The sequence below is a fragment of the Heterodontus francisci genome, chromosome 35, assembly GCF_036365525.1.
Source record: "Heterodontus francisci isolate sHetFra1 chromosome 35, sHetFra1.hap1, whole genome shotgun sequence".
In the NCBI taxonomy this organism is placed as follows: domain Eukaryota; kingdom Metazoa; phylum Chordata; class Chondrichthyes; order Heterodontiformes; family Heterodontidae; genus Heterodontus; species Heterodontus francisci.
The window spans coordinates 48,696,991-48,721,945 of record NC_090405.1 but is presented as its reverse complement, the minus strand read 5'-3'; the positions used below and the strand labels follow the sequence as shown (position 1 = coordinate 48,721,945).

The window sequence follows — 24,955 nt, the reverse complement described above, 5'->3', positions numbered from 1 at the left end:
TCTGATAGCATTTGAAAGAGAAAGGTAAGTTATTATTTGGGATAAGACCCTTCATTGGAATCCAAGTCCTGCCTGAAATGCTGCTTTCCTCTTTCCATGTGTTAGCTGACTGGCTGTGCAGTTTCAGTTTTTCTTCAGTCACTTTGAAAAATTGGTCTCTTCCCAGTGCTTACCGCAAAGTTGTAGCAAGTGCTTTTAATTCTCGACCTTTGTACTCTTGGCACTGTCTACTCCAGTGCAGGTCTTGGCTCAGTGGTTGAATGAGCACTCTCATTCAAGCCCTGCCCCAGAGAGTTGAGCGCATCATCCATGCTGGTCGTTTAAGTGCAGTACTGTCAGTGATGATGCCTATTGGATAAGACGTTAAATTGAGGCTCCACCTGCCCCCTCAGGTGGACCGAAGATCCCACTGCGCTATTCAAAAAGCAGGGAAATTCTCTCAAGTGCCTTGACCCAAAATTTATTCATCATCCAATATTACAAGAACAGATTAACTAGTCATTCAACCCATTGCTGTTTGTTGTACCTCGGGTGAAAATTGGCTGTTGCATCTCCTTGTATTACAATAATGACTATCCTCAACATATTTAACCAGTTGTGAAACACTTTGAGATATTTGTAAAAGGTTTTATCTAAATGCAAATTTGACAAACTACCAACTTTGTGTACAGATGTGCCTAAACCAAACCCTAACCATTGCCATGGTATTGCCCATTGTAACACATGTGATCCTGTCTCATTCCACTGTGTCTTAGAGTGGTTATTAAGATTGGGTGTCCCACATAATAGATGAACTGAGCCTAGAAGCTCTACTAGATTTATGTATCAGAAAGCTGTACTGATATAAATAATTGCTGATGAAAGTGCCATTTCATTAGCAAATGGGGAAAGAAATTAATCCCTTCCCATTTAATTTTAAACTTCTTTTAATCACATTGTATAAATGGATTGTCCTATGAGTAGAGTTTGAGTAGACTTGGCCTATATTCCTAAGAGTTTAGAAGAATGAGAGGTGATCTCATTCAAACATATAAAATTCTTAAGGGGCTTGACAGGGTAGATGCTGAAAGGCTGCTTCCCTTGGCTGAGAGTCCAGAACTAGTTGGTCATAGTCTCACAATAAGGGATCAGCCATTTAGGACTGAGATGAGGAGAGATTTCTTCACTCAAAGGGTTGTGAATCTTTGGAATTCTCTATCCCAGAGGGTTGTGGATGCTCAATCATTAATTATATTCAAGATAGATCAATAAATTTTTGGGTACTAAGGGAATCGAGGAGGTGGGGTTAATGTGGGAAGGTGGAGGTAGAAAATCAGCTATGATCTTATTGAATAGTGGAGGAGGCTCGAAGGGCCTTCTATTATATTCTTAACTGATGTGTCCATTGCCATTTGTAAGTCACTTTGCATTAAGATATAAAGGAAAGTTGACAGGCCACAAAATGTGCCTGTACCTTTGGTCCCAAAGGAGTGTGTTCTGATGTGCCCTTCTAAAGGCCTGCTTTTCACTTTGGTGTGTATTTAAAATTTGTTCTGGCTTGTACCTTGCAGCCCCCAAAATTAAAACACTTCCATAATACCTGTTACCTGGATGTGATGGTTAATCATTCAGATACAGTGGAACCTCCCAATTATTGACTAGAATCTTGGCAGTATGAACCTTGCACAATATCACCTTGTTGTACATGCTGCTGATGTTTCTCTTGTATTGTATTTCATCTCTCCTTGTGACAAACTGCATAATGTTTATTTGTATTGCCATTATCTCTCTCTCTGTCTCTGAGCTTAGGGTAATGCAGCACCAGAACACATCGGGGCTGTGAGTTAAACACCATCTATTATCCATTGCGGGAAGGGGGTGAAAGAGTATCCTTTCCGTAATTTGGGTAATGGATGACATTTATTATTTACATAATTATATGTATACTTTCTTTTGTAGATTAAAAAAAAATGGTTTCAACAATGTCTTTAAATGAACTGTTGAGAGTTCAGAAGGAAACTATTCATCTCACTGTATCCATTGATTACATGAATGAAAGAAAAGAGTTCTCATCAAGGGTGTGACATTGACTTGCACAACCAAAGCTTCTGTTGTATACCTTAGTCAGAATTTTAAGGTAGAGTGAGCATCCTTGTGATATGAAAGATGCAAAACAATGTCTGAAGATTGCAATTTTTTTTTTTTTAAAAGCCGTGGTGGTTGTGTAGCATACCACCTGTCTCACAGTTCTGTCCCTGACACAGTCGAACGTGACTTGGTGTGCTTTGTTTTCCCCTCGCACTGAATTTCCAATCCCAATCACGAAGGCGCCTCAAATGTTGCAAGCAGAGTGTAACTTGCATTGGAACTGCAGGGAAAAAAGTCAGGTAGTTTTAGAAGCTAGAATGTTTGTCGCCATCAGCAAGTTTTCGTGGTATCATTTTGTTGTAACTCTGGTCCCTCCCCAAGCACTAAGATCAGCTCACATTTACTGCTTTTTAATCATATGTTATAAGTTGTCCTGGAAGCCTGCTTTCCAACCATCAACCAGCTACAACTGTATTACAAAACATTCCAGCCTGCAAGTTATGTGTAAAATCCTGCTCTAAAATTCTGAAAACATGAACCAACTTTCCAATTGGACAAAGCTCTATTGCTTATTGCAGTCTGGAGTGTGGGCACAATAATTTCACTTGCCTTTCTAGTTCCTGTAAACTTGTTGCCGGTTGTAGTCATGACCTACTTTTTTCTACACTTTTTTTTTTGCCCCAGTTCTTTTGAGCTGTTTAGCATTTTATCCACCATGAACCTATAAGGAAATGTTTGGCCAGAATCTATAATGTTCATCCCTCTTTTTGAAAATCTTACTCCTGGGTGTCTTTCCGATTTTTTTTTTTCCCATTTGTAAATTCCTACATTCACATTTATAGTAGTACTGCGACTTGTCACATTGTAATTGCACACTCCTGCAAGTGGAGGTGCTGCAGCCCCACCACTGGCAGGAGGGTATAATTAACAGTGTGACCAGTTTACAAAGGCATTGGTACATAAAAAATTTTAATGGGAATATATGAAGAAGGACAAGCGGGGAAGACTTCAAACTGAGGACTGAACTAAATCAGCATACTCTGGTCCAATGATTCCCCAACCCCTCTAATCCGACTTCATCTATAGACTACACACAGTCTTAATTCCCTGTGTGCACTGTCACAGGAGGCCACCAAGTAAATTTTAGTTCTAGTAACCATGGTGACTGCCTCTAAAGTAGATTTTCCTACCACGTGCATTAGCCACATCCCAGTATTCTGCATTAAGATGTTCTAAAAGCAGTTGGAAAAGCTTTTGTCCTTGTGATTTATAATTTATATATATATTTTCCTGTAAAAATGCTTTTTGAAATCTAAGGAACATTTTCTACGCAGGTTGATTTTTCTGTTTTCTAAGATTTGCTTCGAAATTATTTAAAACGCTAGGTGCGTGATTCCCAGAAACGACATAAGTTGTGGCATGGTGAATTTCTGAGGAAGTTACCATGCAGTCTGGTATTTGTATATCTTGGCATTGAATTGTAAAGGTATAAAACGTTTTCCTCTCACAACGTTGGCTCAATTTTTGAAACTAAGCAATAAGCTGACAATTTTACAGGGCTTTTATGAAGGTTCGATCACCAGTGACTGACAAAAATCATGTTACAGATTCAAGCCCTAGTTGGTGCTGTGTTAGCTGGTCTTCAGTTGGAGAGGCGATGGGGAAACCAACAACAGTACAACTGGGCTGTGAAGGGGTAGTGGGGGTGCAGGGGAATTGACCAGGGTTCAGGATCCAGCAACTAGTGAACTACGTGGACGCCAATCAACTTCCCAGAAATATTGCCATCTGCAGACCACAGCCCACATAAGGTGTGTTTTTTTGCTCCTGGAAGATGCCTTTTGGCAGTGAAGTATTAAAACCAGTAACGCAAGCCTGTAGAATTCTGAAGAATAACTTGTTTGTATTTTCTAACTTACTTTGTGACCTCTTCAGAAGATGTTTGGTTTCAGGTACAAGAGAGGGATTCCTGAGGCATTATTTAAAACTGCATATTTCAGTAATGCAAATTTTCTTTGCTTTTACAAGTTGTATTTTTGAATGAACTTGCTTAATTGTTGCTAGTTTGGAAAATCATTATTGGGAAATGGTTATGGGAAAATCGTTAATATGTACACTTTTTTTGCAGACAATCGTGGCCATTAACAAGGATCCTGAGGCTCCCATCTTCCAGGTAGCAGACTATGGTTTGGTGGCAGATCTCTTCAAAGTGAGTCTTGTTTGCTGTGAATGTATAAAAGTTGACAAAGTGACTGGGATATATTGGGGGTGAAATCCTCTTTCCACAAGAAAATCGGGCAATTCTTCTGCTTTCTGAGTAATTAACAGCTTGCTAACAAAATTGTAGGCATGGCCAAAAGTGCCCGATTGGTATAAATGCCATATTCCCTCTTCAGTGCAATTCAGCTTTTGTGGGTTTTTTTTTAAGGTTACTTTTTGATGAGCAGGAGAATTAATTTTATGGCATGTAAGTTACATGAAAGCAGCACTGCAAGGAATAAAAACAATAGAGACAACAAACTTGCATTTGTATAGTACCTTTAATGTAGTAAAACGGCCTAAGACGCTTCACAGGAGCGTTATAAAGCAAAATTTGACACCGAGCCTCATAATGAGAGATTAGGGCAAAAGTCTGGTCATAAAGGTAGGTTTTAAGGATTGACTTAAAGGAGGAGAGAGAGGTAGGTGGAGAGGTTTAGGGAGGGAATTCCAGAGCTTGGGGCCTTGGCAGCTGAGGGTATGGACACCAGTGGTGGAGCAAATAAAATCAGGGATGCTGAAAAGGCTGGAAGTAGAGGAGCGCAGAGAACTCTGTGAGGGTAGTGAGTCTGGAGATAGGGAGGGATTTGTAAGCGAGGATGAGAATTTTAAAATCGAGGTACTGCTTAACTCGGAGCCAGTGTAGGTCAACAAACACGGGTGATGGGGGGAATGGGATTTGGTGCAAGTAAAGACATGGGCAGCAGAGCTTTGGATGGCCTAAAGTTTACAGAGGGTAATGAAATAATTTAATTAACTAATTAGAAAGTGGAAAAGTCTTGCTTTGTGCCTAAAATGTGTGTTTATGTCATTTATGTGCACTAATGTATTTAGGGGGTTTGATCCTGCCGTATGTTGTTTAGCACTAATGCATATTGTCATATTATTGTCCTGGAGTTCTTGCTGTGAATTAACGAGAATAATTTGGTCTCATTTGCCTTTGTGTCTAGTGAACTGTGACATCACATATAAATAAAAATTGGTGAATCATATTTTGCTCAATAGAATTAGTGTAATGTCCCCGAATGAATAAACTAGGAAAGAACAGGTTTGGTAAAAATGATACCAGTTGGGCTAACTGGAGCACAGCAGAAGATTTGGAATCTTTTATAATTCACTCTCCTGGTGGCTCAGGTGGGTAAGGCATTGAGTAGCTCAGTGACACAGACCAGGGAGGGATATCCCAGCTTCAATTTTCAGTCTGCTGTTCAGCTTACTTTATTGGCAAGAATGGCATTGGGGGTGCTTCAGCATCTCTGGGTTAAGGAGGAGATGATCAGCCAAGGACTTGCTCCTGATCGTTATCAAAACAGGCTCTGTTGGGAGTACCAGACGATATGATTTAGCACCGTCCCATTCACCTGTCACCCCTGTGCTTACTTACCTACTTGGTGATCACTGTATGAACCCTATAAAGTCTTTTGGAGAGGCCCTACACCCTCCTCTTGTGAAGCTGCCGATCCATTATCCATGCTTTTGATGACTCCGGACTTGACTATTCCAGTGATATCCTGGCTGGTCTCCCATTTGCCACTTGGCGGGGAGACGGTAGCATTGTGGTAATGTCACTGAACTATTAATCCAGAGGCCCAAACTAATGCCCTGGGGATACAGGTTCAAATCCCAACACAGCAGCTGGTGGAATTTGAATTCAATTAATTAATAAAATTCAATTAATAAAAAAAATCTTGGATTGAAAGCTAGCCTCAGCAATGCTGCCATGAAACTATCATCAATTGTTGAAAAAGCCCCTCTGGTTCTCATGTCCTTTACTGAAGGAAATCTGCCGTCCTTACCAACAATGTGGTTGACTCTTAACTGCCCTCTGAAATGGCTTAGCAAACAATCCAGTTACCAAGGGCAGTTAGGGATGGGCAACAGATGCTGGCCTTGCCAGTGACGACTGCATCCCATGAAAGAATAAATAAAAAAACTTTTGTAGTCTTCAGTTCATTCTAAAACTCTGCTGCCTGTATCCTAACTAACACCAAGTCCCATTCACCCATCACCTCTGTCCTCGCTGACCTACATTGGCTCCCAGTCCAGCAACACCAACAAATTTAAAATTCTCATCCTTGCTTTCACATCCGTCCATGGCTTCACCCCTTCTCTATCTCTATCACCACCTACAGTCCTCTGAGATCTCTGTGCTCCACCACTACCGGTCTCTTGTAAACCCCAATTTTAATAATTCCACCATTGGTGGCCATGCCTTCAGCAGGCCCTAAGGTCTGGAATTCCCTTCCTAAACCTCTCCACTTCTCCATTTCTCTCTTCTTTAAGACGCTTCTTAAAACCAGTCTCTGACCAAGCTTTTGGTCACCTTTCTTAATATCTCCCTCATGTGGCTCAATGTTCAATCTTTTTTGATAACGCACCTGTGAACTGCCTTGGAGTATTTTTATGATGTTAAAGGTGCTATATAAATGAAAGTTATTGTGATTTCCTATTTCCACTAAATGCACATTGTTTTCAATAGGGGTCACTGGAAAGCTATCAGAGGCAAGAATCTGGCCATTTTTTTCCCTCCTCCTGACTCTGGGACCTTGCTGCACCTCTAGCGCTGCATAGTTGAGATGAGCTGTAAAGAGCCCAGGGGGCAAACTGGGACCCTACCTTGGCGGTTTGAGCCACCGAGGTTGTCCTTGGGGAAAGTTGCTCTTGTTTGCCACTCTTGTTGTGTAGAGAGCTCTGTGTATGTTTGTGAGATGCCACAGGGCAGTAGCATCCCCAAAAGGCAAGTTGGAAGAATCCCTGCCAATTTCAATAGTTTTCTCTAACTCATCCCTGCTGGCTGGGCAGTAAACATGCGGCTTTTAATAAACCAGAAACAAAGTGATGGGAGGTAGAAAAAAACATGTAGACAATTTCTCTAATAAATTTTGTACGGCGGCATTACTTCCAGCTAATGGAAATGCAGATCTCGTGAATAATTGAGAGGCTATATTCATCATTGGCGAGTTCAGCTGCGATCTTTTAGTCCTGTGACAACCACAGGCCCTTTCATCAGAAGCGGTAACTGATATTTAACACGAGTGACTGGGTTTAGTTTCAAGCTGGTTTTGCTTTACCTTCAAACAAACATTTACATGCCTAGCTGACTCTTTTTTTTTTGGCCAAATACCTGTGATGAGCAATCAACTGTAGTTAACAGTGATAAATGTGGTGAGAGCTGAACTGACTTCTCAAAAAAAGGGGCTTTGTTTACTGTGATTGAAATGGCTTGAGGTTTTTTTATTCATTCGGCTTATCTTCGCTTGTTAATTATTTACCAACCTTCTGAAGCATGACTGGCGGCAGGAGCGTTTTTAGTAAATTCCCTCTAATAAACAATGGGTAATCATAGCCATGTGAGTTCAGATCTTAACAGTGTCTTTCTTACCATCAGTCGATTGCCTGCCTTCTGCTTCTGAGAACTGGTTTAAGCTGTAGGTTTTGGAGACAAATTTACGCATGTTCTTGTGTGTTGGAGTTTTTTTGAACTTGTTCCACACTCCACCCTGCTTTCTGCTGGCCCTGTGACTGTTGGCCAGCTATTTGACCAAGAGAGCATCACATTCAAACCCGATCCTGTTCTCGCCTGATATTCATACGTGCACTTTCCATTGCAGTTCAGTGGCTACTAGTGATCAGGAGTGCGAGCCTTGACTGATTTTCCTAAGCCCTGAGGAGCCAGTAGTGATACTAGTGGCTCCGCTATTGTCCTGACTTTCATCGTTGCTGGGTCAAAATCCTGGAACTCCCTACGTAACAGCCCTGTGGAAGCACCTTCACGGACTGCAGCGGCTCACCACCAAGGGGCAGTTAGGGATGGGTAATAAATACCAGCTTTGCCAACAATGCCCATAACCTGAGAATTTTTCAAAAAGGTGGCTTTACCAATTCTTTATAGTCAAACCTGCCCTTTTGATGAAATAGCTGTCTCTAGTGATTAATTTTAAGAGTTTTTCCAGAGTAAACTAACTCATCAGGTTTCTATTAAAATTAAACGGGACTCTCAATTGAGACATTTGCTCCCACTGTGATCACAGCACAAGCTAAAGTGATCAATTACTGAATCAATTAGATCTCGCATAAATAAGCGGAACACTCATTCAGCTTGGGCCCTCATTTTTTTTAAAGGGGGTCCAAAGCTATGTGGGGAAATCAGTGCTTGCACTGCATGAATGTTTTTTCTACTATTCAGTTTTTTTAAATTTAAATTTTATGTTCAAGGTGATGGTTGTTAGTGCTGAGGAATGGAACATTTTCTTATTATACATTCCCAGGTTAGAGGTAGACACTGATGAACCTTTATGTGCATTTGACTATCTCCAAAGAGTATCAGCTCTTGTACCACTATGACATTTTTTTGATTTCTACACAAGCTATGCTGCAGTCCCCATGAATAAAGGTGCCAATTTAGTGTGAATTAGCAACAGTTCTACATTGTTGGCCCCTGCTCACGATGGATTGGACTGGGAATCTCCAAGCATTTCACACAGGAGTCTTACAGCCGCAAAAGAAGAGACCTTCATCCCATCGGTCCAAATTTGAATATTTTGCTGGGCCCTTGGTTTCCTAATCCTGCATCTGGTGCTCTTCCTAAAATGTACAGCACAGAAACAGGCTATTCAGCCCAACCAAGCTATGTCGGTGTTCATGCACCACACAAGCCTCCTCTCACCCTTCTTGATCTAACCCTGTCAGCACAACCTTCTGTCTCATCTGTTAATCTAACTTTCTCTTAAATGTATGTTATTTGCCTCATCTACTTCCCGTGATAGAGTTTCACATTCTAGCCACTCTCTGGGTAAAGAAGTTTCTCTTACTTCCTATTTGATTTATGAGTGAGTATCTTATATTTCTGGCTCCTAGTTTGGGTCTTCCCTCATGAGTGTCGTCTAACCAAGATTCTATACAAGTTTAACATAGCTTCTCTGCTTTTCAATTCTATCCCTCTAGAAAACAACCCTAATACTTTGTTTTTTTTCTTTAACCTGCTTTAACTTGCATTGCTACCTTTAGTGATTTATGTATATATACTCCAAGATCACTTTTCTCCTGCATTCCATTTAGACTCTTATTTTCCAAGGAGTGCATGACCTCCTTTATTTGTCCTACTAAAATGCACCACCTCAAACATTTATCTATGGTTTCTTTAAGCCTCCAGAGTCCGCCACTTTTAAGTTTTAGGTCACAGGGATCTTGCAAAGTCACTGTATTCATTGACAAAATGTTCCCTTACCCAGTGAGGAGTGGAATTTTGCTGCCTTCTTTGTTAACAAGAGCATGCCTAAAGCACATCTGAGCATATTTTATTGCACAAGCTATATGATTATGGAAAACTAAGTTAAAGTTGCATGTGGGGCTGAAACAGCTGTGGTAATTGTTACGACCGAGGAGGGAGCAGTGCACTGTTTATTCTAGTCCCACTTCTCCACAGTTCACAATGTGTATTTAAATGTTCTCACTTACCAATACGGTCAATCATGTACTCTATTTTTCCCAGAATACAACACACCAAACCGGTTTCTTTAATAAACAGCAAAATTATCAGATTATTATAAAACCAGTCTTAACCGATAATGAAATAAAACGTACACACAAATTATTTATCTAGCCCCCCCCCCCCCCCAATGGTTAACTGGGAAAAAGGAAAGGGATTTTTATTGCGCTGTTACAAAGAAAGAAAAACCGCTTAAGCGGAATGCTACTTGTCTTTGGTTTTGGTTTGGTGTCCCAAATGCGTATAGATGCCTGTCACTGGAATTTTCCTAAAACAATTCTTTCCAGGCGATGTTGAAGATTAGTTTGGTAGGCTTTCCCAGAAATGCAGCCTCAGGCTTCAGACAGGTCTCAAAGCAGAAATGCAGCAACAAGGCTTCAGTTCCCACACATTCGACACACAGGGTCTCTTCAAATACAGTTTGACCTATGAAACTGACGCATTGGAAATACAGGGTTTCTTTTCAAGAGAAAGAGACGTGAGCTGGGTCGTCGTCTTTTGGCAGGCAAAAACTGTCAGTTTTCACAATTCAAAGTGAAACTAAAAACATTCCAGAAGTCAAGCCTCCTGACATCTATAAATCTTGGCCTGTCACTTCTTTGTAAACATCTCCCCAAGTCAAAAACAACCCCTGCTGGGTGATTATCCACAGACAGGTGCCTTCCAGTAAGACTTGTTTACAAGTCAAATCCAGGAACCTTCTGGTGATGTCTTTGGAAAAAAGAACACAAAGTTCAGCATCCCTTCAAGATTTCAGATGAATCAATGTCCATAAGTCCATAAAACATATTTTACAAAAAAAAAGTGCTCTTGTAACATAATGATGAAAGTAACTTCCGATCTTTAAAAAAAATCTTTCTTTTTGCTGTTTCATGTGCTTTGGTTCCAAATCTTTATAACTCAGCCTGACTCAAGTAATTTATCATGAATTCTGGAAAATATGAACTGATTGCTACAACATTACACTTCCAGATGGGAAACTGTCAGTACTGGCTTTTCACGGGACCTATGTAATCTGATAAATACTGTAACATAAGTCCGATTAATTCTTCACAGAGCTATCTCTAATACCTGATCAGATTAGAATCGCACAGCGCCGAAGGAGGCCTTTTCATTGTGCCTGTGTGGACACATTTGGTAGAGCTATCCAACTGGTCCTACTTCTTCTGCTCTATGAATGTTTTCCCTTCAATTATATATCCAATTCCCTTTTAAAAGTTACTATTAAAAATACTTCCATCACTATTTCAGGCAGTGCATTCCAGATCATCACAACTCGCTGCATAAAAGGATCTCTACTCATCTCACCCTTCCATTCTTTCACCAGTTGTCTGTTTAGTAGTTTAAAAACTTGTGTAAGGTCTGCCTTTTGTTTTTGAAAAGAGATTAGAAGTTTGAACAAAAACTGTTGGAAATAGATAGCATCAAAGAGAAGAAAAATTGGCAGGTCCAGATTTTAAAAAGAAACATGTGTACATTCAAAGCACTTTTCCTTTGCTGGTGGACCTGCAGTGCATTTTCTATTTTAATTTCACATTTCCAGTGTTCAGTTTTCCCCATTATCCTCATTTTAAAAAAAAACTCATTATAGTTCAGGACCAGTAAAAAAAGAAAATGGGTGACGTGATCTCAACTGTCCGTGCATATGGGGCTATTTCGGACATCTTTGTTAGCAAAGGAAAAACTCTTGGAATTGACCATGCTGAAAATTAAAATGGCAACTCTGAATAAGGTCAGAAAGTTGGGTTGGGCATCTTCTGAGGATGACAAGAGGGGTTATGTCCATCATTATCGTTGAACAGAATGGAGGTTCTTTATCAAAATGATCAAGCTTAGAATAATGGAGAGGACAAAAATGAGAGGATTACCTTTCTGTTTGGTGGCTGTACCATGAGGAAGGAAGAGTAGAAAGGCGAATTTGAAAGTTACAGAACAGAAAGACCAAATACTGAAGGGGTAGGCATTGACATTTTTTGGTCTTTGAGCTGTCTTTTGGTCTCTGCTTTGAAAGCAACAACTATTTTATTTATTTATTTAGAGATACAGCACTGAGACAGTCTGTGCCGACCAACAGCCACCCATTTATACTGATCCTACATTAATCCCATATTCCTACCACATCCCCACCATTCTCCTCCCCACACTAAGGGCAATTTACAATGGCCAATTTACCTATCAACCTGCAAGTCTTTGGCTGTGGGAGGAAACCAGAGCACCCGGCGGAAACCCACGCGGTCACAGGGAGAACTTGCAAACTCTGCACAGGCAGTACCCAGAATTGAACCCGGGTCCCTGGAGCTGTGAGGCTGCGGTGCTAACCACTGCGCAGCTCTGATTGTCAATTCAAAGAACGCTTCTGTAAAGTGCTGTTTAATGTTTTACTATGTTAGAGGCACTATTTAAATGCAAGTTGCTGCTGAACTTACAAGCACTTTTGGTTCATTCTTTTATTAACTTGACCTTTTTTAAAGAAAACTTCAAAAATGCATTGAAATGGTTTCAGTGGAATATGCCTCATAAATGGAGGGTTCAGTCCTGACTATACTTGTTTCCCCCCCACAGGCAGTCCCTGAGATGACGGCTCTATTGGAGAAATAATGCCAAGGTCCTGCAGCTTAGTCAATAATCTGACGCTGATTCATTAATTGGGCCTGTACAGTTTGAATATTATGTACAGATAATTTGTACATCAATGCTGGATATTATTTTTGATGCACCCAGTGTTTGTCTCTAAACTATCAATACAGCTAACTGATTACATGAGAAGATCTGTTTAGTTTATTGGATTGTGGTTCTGGAATTTGAATACTATCTGTATGTGTACCAACCCCAGCTAAGAGAGGAGGTGGGTGACTACATTCCCTACCCACTGCCCTACTCCACAACTAACTGCTTGGGTGTATGTAAGCAGCCTCTAAAATCTCTCTCTTCCTTCTCGGCCTCACTTGGCACCTTCCGAGGGAACTCGTGAAGATATTGCCAGGTGTGAGCCTTTCAGTGAACAACTTGTCAGGTTGTTTTCAAATGTTTATCAGAAGAGACTATTGAGTAGCGAGACCTTCCAGTGGGATTACTAAGCAGTATTTCCTCTAACTTAACACTATACCTGTGATGTGCCCCTGCATTTCATACTCAAATAACTTGGGCGGAGGGGAGGCTCTGTTCACTGAAGATCATGTTGATTATTTCACTGCCCTTGGCTGCTCGAGCATTTCCTCCCTCATTGCAATTTTAAAAAATGCTCAAAAAACTTTGTTTAAAAAGTATATTAATTTAAGATTCCTACGCATCGCGACATCAGGTAGAGTGAGGATGATCGACCTCTGCAGTTTTCCAATTTATGGATGGTAATGGAAAATGGTTGTCAGTTCTGCCATGAAGGAGAGAGATGTGGTTGCAGATATATATATATGTGTAGGAGGCTTAAGCCAAGACATCTCTGTTGGGGAATTATATGTGACAGTGTGATGTTGTAAGGGGAAGAAAGTAGGGCTGGTATTCTGGAAGGAAATACATTATCAAGGAAATGTAGCTGAGTTCTTAGATTGATAACCAATTTATATCCAAGAATTGTATTCAGTTGCAATATATAGACTAAATGGCAAATTTTGTGGTAATCGACTGGAGAGTATTTTGTAATAAACTGTGTGACCATCCTCTTGTATCTGCGTCCTCTCACACCAGGAGCATTGACATTACTGACAAATAAGGGGCCCAAAATGGACCAAACCCTCAGTAATAAAGTTGTATACGTTTAAGTAGAGAAAATGCAGAGAGCAATTGGAATTGGTGATCAGTGCTTGGGGTCCAGATGCTGGTGATAAGCCAATTGTCCTTGAGAATTCTGCCCACTCCCCATCAACCAAGGTCTGCCCTGCAAAAGAAGGAACCTGCTTACTGAACTGTTGTCTAATGTGATCAAATTTGTTTGAACGGTAAGTCCATTTTGGGGGAAATGCTAACTTTAAACACTTCCTATTTTCTCCCTGTAAATTAAACAACCTTTGCCAGTCATCTCTGTGTGACTTCTCTCATTGTGATTGCCAGTGAGAGGGCCAGCAGACAGTCAGATCCTAGGGGATGTTTGCATGGGCAACTGAGGAAACGTGCTCTAATTTTTCCCAGTGGGAAAAATACTTCATCTGTCCCCAAGTCAAGACACGGTACCGTAGGTGTTCACGTGGTCTCAGTGATCGCACTGTCGCCTCTTAAATCAGAAGATCATTGTTTCAAGCTCCACTCCAGAAATTTGAGCACATAATCCAGGAAGTACGCTTCACTGCTGTACTTAGGCGGTGGTGCACAGTTGCAGGTGCCGTCCTTTGGGTTGGACATTAAACCGAAGCTCCATTTTCCCCCTCGGGTACATAGGAACATACGAAATAGGAGCAGAAGTAGGCCATTTGGCCCCTCTAGTCTGCTCTGCCATTCAATAGGATCATGGCTGATCTGTTTGTGTCTCGAATTCCACACTCCCATCTACCCCTGATAACCTTAGATTCCCTTGCCTAGCAAGAATCTCGCTACCCGTGCCTTAAAATTATTCAATAACCCTGCCTCCACCACCTTCTGAGGTAGGGAGTTCCAAAGTTGCACAACCCTCTGAGAGAAAAAAATTCTCCTCATCTCTGTCTTATAAGGGAGACCCCTAATTTTAAAGTGCCCCTGAGTTCTGGACTCCACAAGAGGAAACATCCTTTCCACATCCACTTTGTCAGGACCGTTCAGGATCTTATATATTTCAATCTAGTCTCCCCTCACTCTTCTAAACTCCAGTGAAAACAAGCCCAGTCTGTCCAAACTTTCCTCATAAGACAACCCACTTATTCTAGGTATCAATCTAATAAAGCTCCTCTGAACTGCCTCCAAAGCATTCACATCCTTCCTTAAATAAGGAGACCAAAACTGTACACAGTATTCCAGATGTGGTCTCACCAATGCCAAATATAACTGAAGCATAACATCCTTACTTTTATTTTCAATTCATCTCGTAATAAAGGATAGCATTCCATTAGCCTTCTTTATTACTTTCTGTTCCTGTATACTAACTTTTTGTGTCTCATGCACTATAGCATGGCTACCCGATCCGGACCCGACGACGTGTCAGGTTTGGGTTGGGTCGCTCTTCCAGGTCTGGCATTCGGGGTCGGGTCGGGCTGGGTCGGACGCACTCTATCACCACCTCCGGTACATAGCTCCAATCTTCATGTACTTTTTAAATAACTTTCAAGTCCAGTTACAGTTTTTGTTGCTTATCTACACAAGCTTAAAAGGTGAAAAATGGAAGCTAGGTTAGCTGAACATTCAGGTGGTCAGGTCGGGCGTGGGAAAAAAATGAAAGGTCTCGGGCCGGGTCGGGCTTGGGTCGGATGTGGTTCTGTCTGGTTCAGGTCGGGTTTCATTTGCAGACCCGAGCCGGCCTTTACACTAGAACACCTAGATCCCTCTGCACCTCGGAGTTCTGCAATCATTCTCCGTTTAAGTAATACTCTTTTTTTAATTCTTCCAGCCAAAGTGAACAACTTCACATTTTCCCATATTATATTCCATCTGCCAGATTTTTGCCCAATCATTCAACCTATCTATATCGGTCTGCAAACACCTTATGTCCTCTTCACAACATACTTTCCTACCTATCTTTGTGCCATCTGCCGATTTAGCTACCATGCCATCGCCCCCCTCATTCAAGTCGTTGATATAAATTGTAAAAAGTTGAGGCCCCAGCACACTCGTAATGTAATAGATCCCAAGGCACTATTCATAGAGCAGGGGAGTTGTCCAGATGTCTTGGCTACATTTAGCCCTCAACCAACATCACAAAAAAAAATTTTTATGTATGTTTATCACATTGTTTATGGGACCTATGTGCAATTTGGCTGCTGCATTTCCCTACATTTATAACAGTGACGGTCCTTTAAGGGTATTGTCTGTAAAGTGCTTTGAACATAAGAAGTAGGAGTAGACAATACGAACAAGGCTGATCTTTGGCCTCAACTCCATTTTCCCACCTGTTTGCCATCCCCTTTGATTCCCTTTGTCGACAAAAATCTCTGTCTCAGCCTTAAATATATTCAATGATGGAGCATCCACAGTCCTCTGTCGTAGAGAATTCGAAAAATTCACAACTCTTTGAGTGAAGCAATTTCTCCTCATCTCCGTCTTAAATGATTGACTCCATATCCTGAGACTGTGCCCTCGTGTTTCGATTCCCTGGCCAGGGGAGATGACCTCTGTCTACCCTGTCAAGGCCCCTTCAGAATCATATCTTTCAATGAGGTCACCTCTTGTTCTTCTAAATTCCAGAGAGTATAGGCCCAATTTACTCAGCCTCTCATCCCAGGAACCAATCTAGTGAACCTTCACTGCACTGCCTCCAAGGCGAGTATATCCTTCCTTAAATATGGAGACCAAAACTGTGCGCAGTGCTCCAGGTGTGGGCTCACTAACTGTAACAAGACTTCCTTATTCTTGTACTCCAATCCCCTTTCAATAAAGGCCAACATGCCACTAATCCTACAGACAGTTTGTTTTTATAATTTCATAGTGCATTTTTACAAAGTTACAAGCAAAAGCCATTTGGCCCACGAAGAGCTCTTCCTGCATTTTGCTTACAACAATTAAATGTGCCATTCTATCCCACCCATCTAATCTGAAAGTTCTGCATCAACACTTTTGATTGCCAATAAATCCAATAAAGGATGAATGTGACTGAACTGAGTGAGATTAGTGCCTGACCCTCAATGTATATCCAATGATCTTTCTCTTGAAGCCTCTGCTCAGCCAGCACCTGATTCCCAACTACAGTCAGTTTTGCTGAATTCTGGAAAAGGACAAGTGTGAATGGCGAAAAAATTCACTTTGGGTAATAGAGGCTCAAACTCTTGGACATCCTCACTTTGCAAAGGAAAACTCGTTCAAATCTTTGCAGTGGGAATAACCTACCCAATGGCATTGGGAGCTCATGATGGAGATGATGAAGGAAATGAAGGTGGAAGAACTTTCCGAAGAGACAATGGCTATGGTCAGGGCAATCAATTATATTACAACAGTCACTGCACTTCAAAAGTACTTCATTGACTGGCGATACACTCTGGTTAAATACTTTGGAAAGTCTTGAAGTCGTAAAAGGTGCAATATTTGTGTAAGTTTTTTTTTCTTTAAACATTCACGGCAGAAAATTATAAAAATGCTCCACCATTAAACCTAGCAAACCCTAGAGATCGCACATGAATATATTTAAGGCTGAGACAGATTTTTGTCGACATGGGGATCTTCCCCTTTACCCTCCACTATCGTACACAAAGCTTCCAGGTTCTGTTCCTCGGTAGCGTTCTCTTATGCTGAAGCTATTAAACCTCATGAAAACTCTGATCATCTCAGTGTATGCCATTAGCTTATCTTTATAACTTTCTCTGGTTCCTAAGTAAGTATTTATCCTTTCCCTTTAAAGAAAATAACACTAGTCAACTTTCTTTGGTGCCTGCCCCATACATCAGTTACTCTGGGAGAGGGAGAATCCTTAGAGATGTATGAAAATACTGAACAGAGGAAGTAAGTCAAAACCAATAGTTCGATGCACCAAACTACAAGAGGGTCAAGATTTAGGAATGTGAACAGCAAATTTAGGACTGAGACTTGGAAGATTTTTTTCTTAACATCCAGGCTGACAGCTTAACAGGGTTACTAGGATTAGTTGTTGAGACGAGAGCAATGAACAGTAATGTTGCAATGGGAAAATGGGACTAGTGTGGATGGATAAAATCAAAAGGGCCTCCTTCGTCCAAACTGATTTTAGGAGTTGTACTTGAGGTTTGTTAATTTGAACAGATGCAGTGATTTGTGTTTGATCCTAACCCAATTACTGTCAATAATGCAGTATAATGTGCTGATAAAAATCTGATTGAAATCTGATCCCTCTTGTTGCATTCATTGATCCTTCTTGTTTTGACAAAAAATATTTTGACAGTCTAAGAGTTTAACAGAAGCTGGGGCCCACGGCAGCAGATGTTGAGTGTCAATGTGTGACGTCACCACACATCTGAACTTGCAAAAGTAGCAGTGAGTTTCATTTTTTCCTCTTGACATGAGGAAAATGCTGTGATTTTTTTTTTATAGATACAACACTGAAACAGGCCCTTCAGCCCACCGAGTCTGTGCCGACTAACAACCACCCATTTCTACTAATCCTACATTAATCCCATATTCTGTACCACATCCCCACCATTCTCCTACCACCTACCTTCACTAGGGGCAATTTACAATGGCCAATTTACCCATCAACCTGCAAGTTTTTGGCTGTGGGAGGAAACCGGAGCACCCAGCGGAAACCCACGCAGTCACGGAGAACTTGCAAACTCCGCACAGGCAGTACCCAGAACTGAACCCGGGTCACTGGAGCTGTGAGGCTGCGGTGCTAACCACTGTGCCACCCAAACGTGTTGTTGTGATCTGGAAAGCACTGCCTGAAACAATAGTAAAGCAGGTTCAATGACCACTTTCAAAAAGGAATTGTAATTATCCTTGAAAAGGAATTGGTAGGGAATATGGGATTAATGTCGGATTAGTATAAATGGGTGGTTGATGGTCGGCACAGACTCGGTGGGCCGAAGGGCCTGTTTCAGTGCTGTATCTCGAAATAAATAAATAACATGTAGCGTTTTGTTTTAAATTCTCACCTCCCCTCTGATTCTTTAGCCAGAATTTTACAGAAACAAAGAATTGGAAAGATAACTACAGCCAACTGTGCGCATGAAGGTGAAGTTCAACGCTGCAGTCTTTTTTGTGCAATACTTGTCATCCAGTTTCTCAACCCCTCTCATTGCCAGTCTGCTACACTGCCGCCTGTGAGGGATTAAGGAATAAGATAAATTCCCCTGATGGCTCAATTGGTTAAGTTAGTGAGCTACTGAGCCAAATGGGCAAAAGAAGGTCACATTTTTAATTTCCCAGTCTGGGCTGAGTCAGTTAATCTCGTTTAGAACAGTGGTTGATTTGTTGCCATTAACCTCATGCCCCTGGGTTAGGGTAGGGAAACTCAGCCAGAATGCCCTGCCTTTAATTGTTTTACACTAATCCCTGCCTTCGGTTTATGATAATCAGATGAGGAGTGGATAGGCCTGACTAAAACTTCCCTAAAAGAGAAGCAGAGAGAAGGAGATCACTTTTATAATAAACCTTGAACTTCAATGAGTTGACGTAAAGCTGACAATGATCAATGTCATCGTTGAGGCCTAATGTAGCAACATGGTGCTGAAAGGGTTAATCAAAAACTTTGACTGCATTCTTTGCTTTTCCTTCATTCCTCACTTAATTCAATAGATGCACCCAGGTTTGAAAGAATTATACACTAAAATAAGAGCAAAATACTGCGGATGCAGAAAGCGCAGGAAATACTCAGCAGGTCTGGCAGCATCTGGGGAGAGAGAAACAGAGTTAACAGCCGAAATTTGACAGTGGGCGGAGGGAGCTGGACTCCGACGTAAATGTCGGTGACTAACCCGCTTCTGCCCAGCCTGGGGATCCGTCCAGTATTTTACGGATCCCCAGGCTTTAACTGGCCCAAGGCGGGACTTCCACCCACTTGAGGGAGGAGGTCCCGCCTCAGTGAGCTGCCGGCCAATCAGCGGGAGGGCAGCTCTTCGGCTCAACAGCGCCACCGGGAGCGGTGGCCACTGCTGGGACTGCAGCCCAGCCGATGCCATGGACGAGCGAGAGAGAGAGAGAGGGTAAGTTTGCGTTGCCTCACCAGGGGGATGTGTTGTGCCCTGGTGAGGCTAGGATGGTCGTTTGGGGGGAGGGGGGCATTTTGGATCCCGGCGGTGGGTTGGGGGGCGAGGGCGGTCCTCAATCGGGCACCCTGAACGGACAGAGGGCATTCTGAAGGGGGAGGGTGAACAGCCAGACATTGTGGTACACATCGGTACCAATGACATAGGCAGGAAGAGTGATGAGGTCCTGCAGGGGGAGTTTAGGGAGTTAGGTAGTAAGTCAAAAAACAGGCCCTCTAGGGTTGTAATCTCTGGATTACTCCCTGTGCCACGTGCCAGTGAGGCTAGAAATAGGAAGATAGTGCAGCTAAACACGTGGCTGAGCAGCTGGTGTAGAAGGTAGGGTTTCAGATATCTGGACCATTGGGCTCTCTTCAGGGACAGATGGGACCTGTACAAGAAGGACGGGTTGCATCTAAACTGGAAGGGCACTAATATCCTGGCTGCAAGGTTTGCTAGCGTCACTCGGGAGGGTTTAAACTAGTGTGGCAGGGGGGTGGGAACCAGAGCAGTAGGACAGCGAGTGAAGTAAATGAGGAGGACATAGTAAATAAGGCCAGTAGGACTAAGAGGAAGAGCAGGCAGGGAGATGTTGCTGAGCACAGCGGGACTGGTGGTCTGAAGTGCATTTGTTTCAATGCGAGAAGTATAACAGGTAAGGCAGGTGAACTTAGAGCTTGGATTAGTACTTGGAAATATGATGTTGTTGCTATTAGAGACTTGGTTGAGGGAAGGGCAGGATTGGCAGCTAAATGTTCCAGGCCTTAGAAGCTTCAGGCGGGATAGAGGGGGATGTAAAAGGGGTGGGGGAGTTGCATTACTGGTTAAGGAGAATATCACAGCTGTACTGCGGGAGGACACCTCGGAGGGGTCATGCAGCGAGGCAATATGGGTGGAGCTCAGGAATAGGAAGGGTGCAGTCACGATGTTGGGGGTTTACTACAGGCCTCCCAACAGCCAGCGGGAGGTAGAGGAGCAGGTATGTAGACAGATTTTGGAAAGATGTAAAGGTAACAGGGTTGTAGTGGTGGGTGATTTTAACTTCCCCAATATTGACTGGGACTCACTTAGTGCTAGGGGCTTGGATGGGGCAGAATTTGTGAGGAGCATCCAGGAGGGCTTCTTGAAACAGTATGTAGATAGTCCAACTAGGGATGGGGCCATTCTGGACCTGGTATTGGGGAATAAGCCCGGCCAGGTGGTCGAAGTTTCAGTAGGGGAGCATTTCGGGAACAGTGACCATAATTCCATAAGTTTTAAGGTACTTGTGGATAAGGATAAGAGTAGTCCTCGGGTGAAGGTGCTAAATTGGGGGAAGGCTAATTATAACAATATTAGGCAGGAACTGAAGAATTTAGATTGGGGGCAGCTGTTTGAGGGTAAATCAACATCTGACATATGGGAGTCTTTCAAACGTCAGCTGATTAGAATCCAGGACCAGCATGTTCCTGTGAGGAAGAAAGACAAGTTTGGCAAGTTTCGGGAAGCTTGGATAACACGGGATATTGTGAGCCTAGTCAAAAAGAAAAAGGAAGCATTTGTAAGGGTTGGAAGGCTAGGAACAGATGAAGCACTTGAGGAATATAAAGACAGTAGGAAGGAACTTAAGCAAGGAGTCAGGAGGGCTAAAAGGGGTCATGAAAAGTAATTGGCAAACAGGATTAAGGAAAATCCCAAGGCTTTTTATACATATATAAAGAGCAAGAGGGTAACCAGGGAAAGGGTTGGCCCACTCAAGGACAGAGATGGGAATCTATGCGTGGAGCCAGAGGAAATGGGTGAGGTGCTAAATAAGTACTTTGCATCAGTATTCACCAAGGAGAAGGACTTGGTGGATGATGAGCCTAGGGAAGGGAGTGCAGATAGTCTCAGTCATCTCATTATCAAAAAGGAGGAGGTGTTGGGTGTCTTGCAAAGCATTAAGGTAGATAAGTCCCCAGGGCCTGATGGGATCTACCCTAGAATACTGAGGGAGGCAAGGGAAGAAATTGCTGGAGCCTTGACAGAAATCTTTGCATCCTCATTGGCTACAGGTGAGGTCCCAGAGGACTGGAGAATAGCCAATGTTGTTCCTTTGTTTAAGAAGGGTGGTAAGGATAATCCAGGAAATTATAGGCCGGTGAGCCTTACGTCAGTGGTCGGGAAACTCTTAGAGAGGATTCTTCGGGACAGGATTTACTCCCATTTGGAAACAAACGAACTTATTAGTGAGAGACAGCATGGTTTTGTGAAGGGGAGGTCGTGTCTTACTAATTTGATTGAGTTTTTTGAGGAAGTGACGAAGATGATTGATGAGGGAAGGGCGGTGGATGTTGTCTATATGGACTTCAGTAAAGCCTTTGACAAGGTCCCGCATGGCAGACTGGTGCAAAAGGTGAAGTCACACGGGATTGGAGGTGAGCTGGCAAGATGGATACAGAACTGGCTCAGTCACAGAAGTCAGAGGGTAACAGTGGATGGATGTTTTTCTGAATGGAGGGATGTGACTAGTGGTGTTCCGCAGGGATCAGTGCTGGGACCTTTGCTGTTTGTAGTATATATAAATGATGTGGAGGAAAATGTAGCTGGTCTGATTAGTAAGTTTGCGGACGACCCAAAGGTTGTTGGCGTTGCGGATAATGAGGATTGTCAGAGGATACAGCAGGATATAGATCGGTTGGAGACTTGGGCGGAGAAATGGCAGATGGAGTTTAATCCGGACAAATGTGAGGTAATGCATTTTGGAAGGTCTAATGCAGGTGGGAGGTATACAGTAAATGGCAGAACCCTTAGGAGTATTGACAGGCAGAGAGATCTGGGCGTACAGGTCCACAGGTCACTGAAAGTGGCAACGCAGGTGGATAAGCTAGTCAAGAAGGCATACGGCATGCTTGCCTTCATGGTCGGGGCATAGAGTATAAAAATTGGCAAGTCATGTTGCAGCTGTACAGAAACTTAGTTAGGCCACACCTAGAATATTGTGTGCAATTCTGGTCACCACACTACCAGAAGGGCGTGGAGGCTTTGGAGAGGGTACAGAGGAGGTTTACCAGGATGTTGCCTGGTCTGGAGGGCATTAGCTATGAGGAGAGGTTGGAAAAACCCGGATTGTTTTCACTGGAACGACGGAGGTGGAGGGGCGACATGATAGAGGTTTACAAAGTTATGAGCGGCATGGACAGAGTGGATGGTCAGAAGCTTTTTCCCAGGGTGGAAGAGTCAGTTACTAGGGGACATAGGTTTAAGGTGCTAGGGGCAAAGTTTAGAGGGGATGTGCGAGGCAAGTTTTTTACGCAGAGGGTGGTGAGTGCCTGGAACTTGCTGCCACGGGAGATGGTGGAAGCAGATACGATAGCAACGTTTAAGAGGCATCTTGACAAATATATGAATGGGATGGGAATAGAGGGATACGGGCCCCGGAAGTGCAGAAGGTGTTAGTTTTGGCAGGCATCAAGATCGGTGCAGGCTTGGAGGGCCGAATGGCCTGTTCCTGTGCTGTACTGTTCTTTGTTCTTTGTTCTTTGACTGCCATGATTGCCGGGCGGCCTTTCACTTCCCCCACTTGCCATGGGTAAAATACCAGTGGAAAAGGGCGAGGGCCCTTAAGTGGCCACTTAAGGGTCTTGATTGGCCTTAGGCGGGTGGGTCATTCCCCACACCCCGCCCCCACCCCCACCCCCCCACCCCTCTGGGCCGGACCTCTGTAAACTTGTCCTGAGGCGGAATCGGGGTGGGTAGGCCTCCTGGAGCCTGCCGCTCAATTTGACGCCGCCCCATGCCACCATCCGACCTGCTGGGGTGGCGTAAAATTCCGGCGAATGTTTCAGGTTTGCGACCCTTCATCAGAACTAGCAAAAGTTAGAAATTAACAGTTTTTGAGCACGTGGGCCGGGGTGGGACGGTTGGGGGTGGGGGGAGGGTTGCGGGAGAGTAGAACAAGAAGGAAGGCCTGTGATAGAACAGAGCCGGGGTGGGGGAGAGGTTAAGTGACCAATGTCATGGAACAGAATGCAAACAGAGTGCTAAATAGTTGTCGCAAAAGTCCACAGAGAGCTAATGGCAGAACAATGAACAGATCTGTACGAAAGCAAAAACGTGAAAAATAAGTTTAAGACTAGCACATGGTTAAAAAATAATCAATAAAATGAGAAAATAATATATATTAAAAAAAATATGATGGGGCTCATGGCCTGAAATTATTGAACTCAATATTAAGTCTTGAAGGATGTAGACTGCCTAATCGGAAAATGAGGTGCTGTTCCTCGAGCTTTCGTTGATGTTCACTGGAACGCTGCAGCAGGTCGAGGACGGAAATGTGGTCTTGGGAACAAGCTGGAAAATGGCAAGCAACCGGAAGCTTGGGATCACGCTTGCGGACTGAATTCACTGCTCATAATGCGGTCTCCACTGGAGAGACCAAATGCAGATTGGGTGACTGCTTTGCAGAACGCTTCCCCCCAGTCCGTAAGCATGATCCCGAGCTTCCGGTTTCCTGATAATTTGATTCTTCACCTTGTTCCCATGCCCACATTTCTGACCTCTGCCTGCTGCGGTGTTCCAGTGAACATCAACGCAAGCTCGAGGAACAGCATCTCATCTACCGATTAGGCAGTCTACAGCCTTCTGGACTCAATATTGAGTTCAATAATTTCAGACTATAAGCTCCATTATTTTTTGTTACTTTTTTAATATATTAAAAAAAAAAAATTTTCTTATTTTTTAACCATGTGCTAATCTTAAAATTATTTTTCATGTTTTTGCTTTTATACAGACCTGTTCATTATTCTGCTATTAGTTCTCTGGACTCGTGCTTTGTCTTTTGCGAGAACTATTTAGCACTCCGTTTGCATTCTGTTCCATGACATCTGTCATTTAACTTCTTCCCCCCCCACGTGGCCCTCCCATCCTATCACAGTCCTTCATTCTTGTTCTATTTCTCACCCTCCCCCCCCCGCCCCCCCCCCCCCACTTCACTTGCTCAAAGACATTTCTAACTTTTGCCAGTTTTGCCAAACCTGAAACATTAACTCTGTTTCTCTCTCCACAGATGCTGCCAGACCTGCGGAGTATTTCTGGCACTTTCTGTTTTCATTTCAGAGTTATGTTTTGCTATGAACCCTCACTGTAAGAATATTGAACAAGAAAAAGGTTTCAATTACAAATTGCATTTTTGTGAATGAAGAAAATGCTCATGACATCAGTGAGCATTGAGAGTAAAGTGCTTGGGGGAAGCTTCAAATGTTTCAAGAATGGATCTTCAATTCACTTTGTTTGCCCTAATTGGCAACTCAATTAGGAGGCAAAACCAATTTTGATTGACCTGAAGTTATTGAATTCCTTGAAATGGGAGGTTTGTATTAATGGGAACAGAGATAAATGAGTTAGTGCTGACAAT

General features: G+C 42.8%; 1 protein-coding gene across 1 annotated transcript in view; it reads left to right on the top strand.

Moving 5' to 3' along the window:
* The window catches only part of etfa (electron transfer flavoprotein subunit alpha), a 50,710-nt gene extending 37,240 nt beyond the window's left edge, over window positions 1-13,470 (top strand). The window contains exons 11-12 of the mRNA XM_068015508.1: window positions 4,196-4,276; window positions 12,377-13,470. Of these exons, the coding sequence (XP_067871609.1) occupies window positions 4,196-4,276; window positions 12,377-12,412 (117 nt within the window). The 3' untranslated portion in view covers window positions 12,413-13,470. The remainder of the gene's footprint in view (window positions 1-4,195; window positions 4,277-12,376) is intronic.
* Window positions 13,471-24,955: the final 11,485 nt, after the last annotated feature.